The 10,783-nt window shown below is 41.9% G+C and overlaps 1 protein-coding gene across 1 annotated transcript; it reads left to right on the forward strand.

Moving 5' to 3' along the window:
- The first annotated feature begins 388 nt into the window (after positions 1-388).
- Positions 389-10,186, forward strand: LOC118515129. Its single transcript, XM_036061811.1, has 5 exons — positions 389-969; positions 1,036-1,117; positions 1,185-1,488; positions 1,563-1,970; positions 9,714-10,186. Exons 1-5 carry the CDS (start codon positions 389-391, stop codon positions 10,184-10,186), a joined length of 1,848 nt encoding a protein of 615 aa, XP_035917704.1.
- The last annotated feature ends 597 nt before the right edge of the window (positions 10,187-10,783 follow it).

Here is a 10,783-nt window from a genome sequence, read left to right on the forward strand (position 1 = left end):
CTCTGGTCCAGGAACAACATCTAAAGAATCTTAAAACCAAGGAAAGCTCAGAGATGGAGGTGATTTTCTCCACAAAAGACATTAAGGGTTAGCTTGAACGTGTGGGATTCAGTTGTTTTTGTTTGATGTTAAAAAAAAAAAGGTTGAAAAGATGTTAAAAGTGACAAAAGGTAAAGATATTCGACAATGGTAGTATTCTCATCCAAATTTCTTTTTTCCAGTTATTTATTTCAGAACGCTAGACACACACACACACACACACACACACACACACACACACACACACAAGAAGCCCCTTTATGTAAACATATAAAACTTAAAACAATAATCAGAAAAATCACGAAAGTGCCGCTTGTAGAAAAAGAACAAACAAATCGTAGACAGCATCATGCTACAAGACAGTGCCTTCGAGACACAGATGCTGGACGGCAAACCGATACTGCCTGAGATTTACTCCCATCATCAAACAGTGGACAAACTGGACATCGTCGCAGAACCTCAACAGCTCACGATCTACAACAACAATAATACGGACATAGCCAATCGCAACAGCAGCAGTATCCTCGCACCTCCAAGATATGCCGTCGAGAGATCAACTCCAACCGTCGAACGCGATGGCTGGTATGACCGTCTGTTGGACCACACAAACTACACACGGCACACGCCGGAACCAGCAGAGCACGATGTTCAACCATTAAAGACTGAGAACAACACATCACAGCGCAACGATGAGATTACTCCGAATGCTGCCGATGGTGAGGAGGTGCTTATTGGCACGTGCCAGCAGCACATGGTGCCACACGCCCAAAAGCCGGCCGAGGAACTCACACAACCGCAAGACAACATCGCGGCTGCTGTGGCGTGCAGACCGAAGAAGAAGGCAGGACAGCGGCGGCCAATGAATGCGTTCATCCTTTTTTGTAAACGGCATCGGTCAGTGTTGAAGGAGCACTACCCGGAGGAAAACAGGTGCGTGTGTCTGTGTGTCTGTGTCTACATCTGACCTAATCCTTCATTATCTACTCCTCATCCCAGGGCAACCACAAAAAAGCTTGGCAAATGGTGGAAAAATGCAACAGCGGAACAAAAAAAACCCTACCAGCTGCTGGCGGAAAAGGTATCCCGACACATTCCTTTCCGTTCAGGTGGGAACTCAATTAACACTGCTGTTTCTGTTGTTTCAGAACAAAACTAAGTTTCTGGACGTTAATCCAGGTTTCCGGTGGTGCAAAAGTTCCACCATGGCGTCGTGTGACAAAAACGTTGATGACGAACCAGTTTTGAGCGAAGTAAAGACTGAGCCAATGGAGACCGAACCGGCGACAACCCTATCGCCTGATCTATTCGAGGCGGCCCAAGCTTTGATGAGCTTGCGTGGAAGCGTCGAGGATCGCCGTCCGCTCACTACGTTCAAGCTGGCGGATGATTCGGACATGGGAAGCTTAAACAAACTTTGCGTCGAAACGCGCCAGTGCGGTGATAGAGCAGGTAAGTGTTAGCAGACTGAAGGATTAAGAAGAAGACGGAACAGCAGCATAAGCATTCCTTCCTTTCGCCATTAGATGCGGGACTGCCTTGGAAGCCACGACACAACCGAGTTTCCGAATCAGATCAATGTTCCACTGGTATTGGTAATGTCCCGGATCAGGTTAATGATGGTACCGAAAGCACAACTCGTGCTGCTAGGTCTTGTAAGGCCAAGCGGTACTATGACTTTATGAGTCATATGTACCCGAGTGTGCAGGCCAAACGTGCCACTAGCTCGAAGAAAACGCAGAAGGCGCACAATGATCGTACTAGTCGGAATCGCGAGTCAAACACGGGATGTCTAGTGGAACCCACAGATGTAGAAACATTGAACAAAAACCTGGAACGGGAACTAGACAAAGAGCTTATGAACATACCCGCGCTTAGTATCGATCTTTTCCGTGGCATTCAGAACAACGAAAAAAGGCGCAAAAAATGTCAAAGTAAGTGTTAGTTCGATAACAAACTGTTGTTGAACCAACCGCCAAAATAATCCCGAAAATTAGGTTGTTAGAATAAAGGAAAAGTTTAAAAGAGATAGCACCTCTTTTTACCTGAGGTAACATAAACCTATAGCGTCGGGCGTATCCCGAACCTTGATGCGACGTTTTCTTATCTGTTTATGGTTCTGGACCGTGAGATCGCGTGGGCGATCCTTTTTTTATGGCTCTGGGTAATGTATCGCGCATCGTCCTATGCATATTTTGATATGCTAAATCTATAGTGCAAGTGTGTATGTTTATTTTTTGCCTGTGCGTCGTTTACTCTATTCGCGAGTGATCTTTCCGTCACTGCACTACGGATAATACGATCGTACCTTGATCTTCGCGTTGGTCCTTTTTCATGAAACTAAATGCGCAGTGATAATGTATGTGTTAGGCTCTTTTCCGGTCTATGTTTTTTAATCTTGTCTTAACATATGGCCTAAATTTATAAAAGATTTCCTGACGTCTGGATAATTTCGAGCTGTTTTATGACATGTCCTTACACGTTACCATTGTTTATCATAGTTTCATTTTTCCTTTTGGTACGAGGCCTTTTTGTGAGTTTAGGTTTTCCCTAAAATAATATTTGCCGATGAGAATTTATCCTAAACAAAGATATTTAGTTATTTAAAGTTTTTCATCTAACTCTTGCATGCCTGTCAGCTTAGCTCAATTTTATTTTGTCACGTTCGCAACATTCCGGCCCTCGTAAAACTACAAGTTTTACCAAATAATCGCGACGTATTACTGCCGAGATAAAATTCAAAATCTCCCTTTGAGTTAATTTTCTTAAAATTTTTAATCAATTGAATTGTTTCGCGCTCTCATTATGAGACACCTGATTGTAATTGCACGCATTCTGCAGTTGACGGTTCATCGATGCTTGCAGTCGGTTTTAGAAACGATTTACAGTTGTTTAGCTGGTGAGGATGCTTTGGTGCTCGTAGGTTGTCGCGGCGATAACGAAGGAGATGATAGTTGTGAGGCATAATTCACTTTTGGTTGCATATTGGACTACTCGTTTGGCTGCGCGTTGGGCGTTGAAGCTCAGATACGACTTTGATTGACACGATTTTCAAAAATCTCTACAGGATAAGAGATGTTGTAGTTGCTCGTTGATTTCACACGTCGTCGTCTTAAAACACGATGGCTTCAGTTGGGCGATTTCTCAAGTGGCTACGATGTGAAGAATAGTCGTCATTTTGATGCTGGATTTTAAGATTTAGATATCGATAGTTGAAGATGCCTTTTAATCAGCTAGTCGACCAAGCTTATAGTTTAAACCGCAGTAAGGCGCTTTGCGGAAACTATTGTAGACTTGGGTGTTGTTCAGCTCTGATTTAGTTGCACAGAAGAAGTGACTCTCTCATCACTTTGTATAACAGGTTTTTCATCTTCTGGAGATCTCAGCATCTTGACCTTGCTTTCCATCAGACTCGGCCCATATGACCAAACAGTAGTCTCTCGATGGTGTTAGCAAGACATACAGCATTTGTTCGACCTTGAACGTTTGATATTCGAACGTTAGCTAGCTTTCTTCGTAGATTATAGTTGTGACTTTGCACACTTCCTGGAGTTCCACGTTTTTGTTGAGATAGTCAATTTCGTATCTAAGCACTAGCCAACCGCATATTACCGCTTCGTAGTTCCCTTCGACGTTGACCGTTGTCATCTAATTGTTGATAGTAGACCAACTGTTTCTACCGGATGAAGAATGACACTCTGAAGACTTCTCTGATGCTGGTTGAACTCAGACGTTACTGATGAAATGCGTTGCCCTTGCGCGGGTGCGTTGCAATTACAAGACTTTTGATATAGAGAGTCGTAGTCGATTTTTTCTAACGTTTGAGCTAATCTCTTCACTTCTACTCTTTTAGAAAACTAATGTGTATTTTTTCTCGCAATGTCCATTTGACGATCGTTTTTTACTTTGCATTTTTGAAAGTTAAAATACTTGAACGCTTCATTTGTGTCGATTGGATTTGATAGATTTTCTTGTCTTCTTATATCATTTGGCATGCAAGAGGCTATTTTCTATTGCGAATAGTTTGTTGGTTGCAATCAAATATGTAATCAATCTCCTTGTCGTATTACCCAAAACTTTAGCTGAAAAGAGAAATAACATGATTAATATAAAGGTCGATAAATTGTGGAACAATACCCTGAGGCCTTTGATTAAACCAATAAACCCTTTTCCTATAGGCTTAATCGTTTGTGTGATTGCAGTAGCTTTCCTTGAGCTGGGTGTCAAAACCTCGTAGTTCATTGTATCAGGAATTATTTTCTTACTTTTCATCTTTATTATCGGTAATTCTTTATCAATTACCTCTTCGATAATATTTTCTTCATGAATTCCTATGAAACTACTTTCAATTGGTCCTTTATTGGGTAGCCTGTGCTTCTTGTTTAACGGTGATTCAAACTTTTGTTTGCCGTAAACATTTAAATCCGCCAGTTCATTGACTGGACGGCGATATTTCCCGTGTAAAGTTTTTACAGGTGTAGATCCTTTTCGATCTTTTTTCATCTGTACTTCCATAGAAAAGTTCGAGTTTGCGTTGCAGGTAGAAATCCTATTTCTTTTCTTTTTTGTAGTTGATGCCTCAAGAACTGAATTTTTATTTATTAATTTGTAGCTTTTTGGACCTTTCCGCATTTGTCTCTCTTTGACTGATGGCTATTGATATCTCTGCAAATTATTTTTTCAGATTTTATTTTCCGTCGTTTTGCTGATTGTTTTAAGCTTGAATTTGCAATATCCGTAGGTTAAGAAATTTGAACACCTGGTTTTAATCCACACTTTTCTACTGAATTTTTTTTTGAATATTGGTTTACAGAAACTATCTTTCTCTTGTACTATCATGGACTATTCCTCTTCTTGGCTTTCGGTTGTTTTTCCGTAAATTAGCTAACCTAATCTTGTCCTCATTGCTATCGGTTCCGTGGGTTTACCATATTTATGTTTAAACCCCATTAATAAATGATTGTTATTCAAGCCGATCATTACAGTGGGTTGAATGTTTTGAAATCCTGAAACAGGAAGATTAGCAAACAGGAAGGTGAGGATATTTTTTGCTTAGATCATCATAATCTAAAGATTGAACAGGTAATTTCAAATCTTTAACCGTTCTCACATTCTTCAGTTGAAAACCCTTTTTAGTTGATTCTTAATTCCACGTTTTGGCTTTTAACGTGTTCAGTTTGTTTGCCTTGTGTCCATAGTAATTGGAGCGGTTTTATTATATAGCGGCTACTTGAATGAGGTTTTCTAAAGCGTTTACCATTTCCACGACAATGCTTTTGGAATCTCCTCTCCAGATATTACGTAGCTCAAGATACACTAAATCTGTTCTCCCGACGGAGTTCTTTAAGCGTGCCATTATTTCTGGCACGTTTGAAGAATCCAACATTAGTTGTTGAACGCTTTTGAGGGCTGGTCCATATAAGGCCTGTTTAAGGCGGTTTAAATTCTCTAAATTAGAGAATGTTCCCTCCTCATTTGTATCATCATATGTTTGTTTAAAATTCGGCCATTCTACTGGATCCCCTCCAAATCTCGGCAACTGCATAAGCGATTGTCTTTTTAATAGCGTTTCTGTGTGCGGCGGTCCTTGCTTATCGTTTGTAAGTGTGGTTATCGCCTTTACAAGTTCTTGTATTTGCTCTTTTGATTGTTCTTGTTGACCAAGCAATAGTCGTGAGAACATAGCCTCTGTATCCTTACTAGCAGATTCTTTGGGCAATCTATTAAGTTCGTACGCTATTTTTTGACATTTTACGCAAAGCCAACATTCTTCCGGCTTTGGTTTACGTGATAGTTTGGCACATGTTAAATGAAACCATCTATCACATTCATAGCATGAAATCATGCTTTCTTCGGAAGTGTGTTCCGCCACGCACAATCGGCAACTGCCGGAAGTGTTCGTGGTAAATTTATAAGGCATCTCGGCGGATCTTTAAAATTCCTACTCTGAGCTATAAAATAAGAAAGTTTGACTTACCGTTTTCGGTGTTAGCTTTCCTTGACGTGCCCGGTAGTTTAATGTGGTCTCGATCTCGCTGATACTTCACTCCGGAGTCGTACTAAAATACCATCTGCGCCGATAGTCAACTGACTTACTCCGTTAAGATACGCCTTATGAGAACTTGTTGCGAACGCGACAAAATAAAATTGAGCTAAACTGACAGGCATGCAAGAGTTAGATGAAAAACTTTAAATAACTAAATATCTTTGTTTAGGATAAATTCTCACCGGAAAATATTATCTTAGGAAAACAACCTTAAGTCACAGAGAGGCCTCATACCGTGAGGAAAACGAAAGTATGGTGCGTTATTGGAAATATCAGAAAGGGGACAATATCCAGACATATGAAAACTATAAATAAACTCAAGCCGTGTAATAAAAATGAAAGTGAAGAGCATGGGCTGAACGAGGTAAACATTAGAACAAGGCATACATTGTCATTGCGCGATTAAGAAAAAAACGACCAACGTAAAGATCAAGGCATGGTCGTAGGGCAGTGAAGATAAGACCAATTGACGAATAGAACAAACAACGCGCAGGCAATAGGCAATACGAAAATAGGCATACGCATTTGAACCACAGATGCACGATGCATTACCCGTGGTCATAAAACGATAGGGTAACAATTGCCAGATATTGTAACATTACAGACCTCCTACACTAGCCGACGCCAGGCAGGGGTCAAACGCATCAGCATACCGAATTAGGAAAAAGGAGATCGATGTAATGCTGTTTCATGTTCTTTTTCCCACGGAATTTTAGTATATAAGACAGGTTTTTTGAGAATAAAAATTGACTTGTAATCCAAACCTCAACGAAGAAGCTTGTGTTTCATTGTTTGGGTATCCATACAGAGTCGGGAAAGTTTCACCTTTGCCTTCCCTCCGGAAATTGGTTACGCACTTTGGTGCCTCCCCACTCCGTCGGAAGAATTAGGCGAAATCAAGCCAAGCAAGAACCACGGTTAGATACTTCTCCTGGTTATCCAGGAAAAAAGGCTAATCGTCTGATCGAGCTACGGCATTCCCGTTGTCCACGCCGAGTTAGTGTAGTGCGAGTCCGCCGCTAAAAACTTCTCTTGGTTATCCAGGAAAAAAGGTTAGCCGCCTGATTCAAGCAACTCTGACAAGGCCAGGAATCTGCGCGGAGATCTCCGAATCGATCACTCCTTCGCGTGGTCGGTTCAACAACGGTTCGTTATCGAACTAACAGAACTCATTCCCACGTGCTTATTGCCGATTAGCTTCCTTTATGCACTGGTATGTTTTGTCCTTAATTGTTTCAACTCGAGCACTTTAATGCGATCGAAACGTCATTCACTCGGTTAACTTATTGTTCTGCTGTTGACCATTTACACTATAATACGATTTCGTATTATGTGGTAAACCCGGTAGTTTAATGTGGTCTCGATCTCGCTGATACTTCACTCCGGAGTCGTACTAAAATACCATCTGCGCCGATAGTCAACTGACTTACTCCGTTAAGATACGCCTTACGAGAACTCATTCCCACGTGCTTATTGCTAATAAGCTTCGTTTATGCACTGATATTTTATGTCCTCAATTTGTTTAAACTCGAGCACTTTAATGCGATCGAAACGTCATTCACTCGGTTAACTTATTGTTCTGCTGTTAACCATTTACGCTATAATACGATTTCTTTCATCAGCATAGACGTCTTCACTAAAGAGTTTTTCTTTCTCAAACATTTAAAGTTTTTTTCGAGTTGTTTCGGATGTGAACTTTTTTCGTTCACTCCGGAGCCGTATTGTAACACTATTGCTCTCGGATAGTAAAATAACGTACTCCGTTTAGTTCTACCTTTTTGGAAGAACTTTATTACCCTTTGGTATGGGTTAGTTCGGAGCCGTGTTTATTGCTTATATATATAGCTTATATCACGCACTGGCACTCACTGATGCTCTCCGATTTTGTTCTGCACTTGTGCACATTGATATGATCGCAACGACACTCGATCAGTTAACTTATAGCACTGTAGTTCTTAGTGTATTAATTGTAAACCGTTCCACTCGCTGCAATTCACTTTATTTTTCACGAGCGCAGAATTTAAAGCTGAACCTTTTTGAAGCACTGCTTAGTGCGGGTTCAGGTATAGGCTGTTCTTTTGGCGACATCACACCTTGAGGCTGAACCTTTTTCAAAAACTTCTTGGTGCGGGTTCAGTTAGAGGCTGTTCTTTGGCGACAGCACACCACGAACGTAAGTTCGCTCGAATGAGTTGATAACGCGCGCGGATAATAACAACTCCTCTCTGGAGCCACCATTTGTTAGTTCGATAACGAACCGTTGTTGAACCAACCACGCGAAGGAATGATCGATTCGGGAAATCTCCGCGCAGATTCCTGGCCTTGTCAGAGTTGCTTGAATCAGGCGGCTAACCTTTTTTCCTGGATAACCAAGAGAAGTTTTTAGCGGCGGACTCGCACTTCACTGACTCGGCGTGGACAACGGGAATGCCGTAGCTCGATCAGACGATTAACCTTTTTTCCTGGATAACCAGGAGAAGTATCTAACCGTGGTTCTTGCTTGGCTTATTTTAGCCTAATTCTTCCGACGGAGTGGGGAGACACCAAAGTGCGGGACCAACATCCGGAGGGAAGGCAAAGATGAAACTTTCCCGATTCTGTATGGATACCCAAACAATGAAACACAAGCTTCTTCGTTGATGTCTGGATTACAAGTCAATTTTATTCTCAAAAAATCCTGTCTTATATACTAAATAATCCCGAAAATTAGGTTGTTAGAATGAAAGGAAAAGTTTAAAAGAGATATGTTGGAAGTGAGAATGCGACCAACCACTCACGCACTCTCTCTGCAGTAAGTCGCTCTTACTTCAGTTGACAAGAAGTGAGTGGAAACGATCTTGGTCGCAAAGATCGTGTCCTCGGCTAGGGACTTGACATCGGGACGGCACGGCGAACACATGCAAATAAACGGAGTAAGGGCAGTGCCCCATAGCATTTAATAATTTGTGTACGTGTAGAACTCTCGGCCCGTTGTCTAATATCCCACGGACATAAAAGTGGCGACGAGGATTCGTTTTATTTTGATGTGTACTGTTTTGTGTGTATTTTTACCCGTATTTTAATGTGTGCATAAATTTCGCGAATCGTATGAATCTTTTAAAGTGTTCGTCAATTCGTTTTGTTTTAACGCGTATCGTATGTTTGTATCGTGCGTGTGTTAAAATTCCTTCACCTAGTCGGAAACGTAGAAGGATGGAGACAAACGAACTGAACTCTGTTGACCCTTTCGGAGATGCCGATCAACGACGCTGATCGCAAAATCGTGTTCCCGCTCCTACACCACCCGTTCATCCAAGCGCACCGCTGCCAGGCGTTTTCGCATCACAGGAGTTGCTGAGTGGACCACGAGGAGAATCGTCGTACGCGCCGCCGCCATCGCTGTCAGGTCCTGCGCCATCATATTTCACTCCTGCACCATCGCAGATGGCACCACCGCCATCGCAACACGCTCCATCATCAGCCCAGGATAGTGTCACGATGCTGAGAACGCTAAATGCGCTTCAACAGCAAATGGCTCAGCAGCAGCAACTTTTGAATGAGTTATTGCAGCAACGTTTTCAGGGCCATAACGTTGTAACAACCAGTTTCAATCATGAACAAATTATTGATTCCTTGTCTCGAAATATTTCAGAATTTCGCTTCGATCGAGACATGGGAATTACGTTCAGAAACTGGTACTCACGATACATCCAGAAAGATGCTACTAGGATCGACGAAGCCGCTAAGGTTCGATTGTTGCTGCGCAAACTGGGTGTTGCTGAACATGATCGATATTTGAGCTTTATCCTGCCAAGTCGTCCGTCTGAATTTTCGTTAGAGCAAACGGTGGAACAGCTGGCAACGCTTTTTGATTACGAGGAGTCTCTGCTGAGTAAGCGGTTCAGATGTTTACAAATAACAAAGAAGCGACCCGAGGATCATCTGGTGTATGCTTGTCGTATCAACAAGGCGGTCGTTGATTTCGAGCTCGGCAAGCCCAACGAGGAAGATTTCAAGTGTCTGCTATTTGTTTACGGGATGAAGGACGAGTCTGAAGCCGACATAAGAACTCGTTTAATGGCGAAAATAGAGGACTCACCATTACGGCGGATCTCAGTGGGTTAGTGATTGTACCTATCGTTCGCACCACTGTTCGTCATGTTCCAAAACAGGACACAAAGAAGGTTTTTGTCGCACAGCTACAGGACGAAAGAACACTAAGCCAACATATAAAAAACAAAGTAAAGTTCGCACGAGAATCGTCACCATAAACGTGCGTAGTGTTCGACAACGACACAGGTACATCATGACAGAAATAAACGGCACCCCAACTGACATTTTATAGCAGGCTTATAGCGGTTTTCGAGTTCTTTTAGCTAAATCTCGATGCTTAATCTTGCCTTAGAGAGCAGCAGATTTAGCTAATTATAACAGTTCGAACGCGTGGTTTCACGTAGTTTTTTCACCCATTTCCTTCCCAACTGACATTTTATAGCAGGCTTATAGCGGTTTTCGAGTTCTTTTAGCTAAATCTCGATGCTTAATCTTGCCTTAGAGAGCAGCAGATTTAGCTAATTATAACAGTTCGAACGCGTGGTTTCACGTAGTTTTTTCACCCATTTCCTTCGGATCCAAGCTGTCATAGGCCAGAGGCGCTATGGCAGCGCAAATCAACACAAAGCAAACAATAACACTCGGATTAGAATGTGATATGAATGAATG

The sequence above is a fragment of the Anopheles stephensi genome (assembly GCF_013141755.1).
Source record: "Anopheles stephensi strain Indian chromosome Y unlocalized genomic scaffold, UCI_ANSTEP_V1.0 chrY11, whole genome shotgun sequence".
NCBI lineage: Eukaryota > Metazoa > Arthropoda > Insecta > Diptera > Culicidae > Anopheles > Anopheles stephensi.

What these genes read in the sequence shown, in the direction of transcription:
- LOC118515129 (XM_036061811.1), top strand. Translation starts at nt 389, where the DNA reads ATGCTACAAGACAGTGCCTTCGAGACACAGATGCTGGACGGCAAACCG. An exon ending in CACTACCCGGAGGAAAACAG is followed by an intron (nt 970 to 1,035) that starts GTGCGTGTGTCT and finishes TCCTCATCCCAG; the next exon opens with GGCAACCACAAAAAAGCTTG. An exon ending in ACCAGCTGCTGGCGGAAAAG is followed by an intron (nt 1,118 to 1,184) that starts GTATCCCGACAC and finishes CTGTTGTTTCAG; the next exon opens with AACAAAACTAAGTTTCTGGA.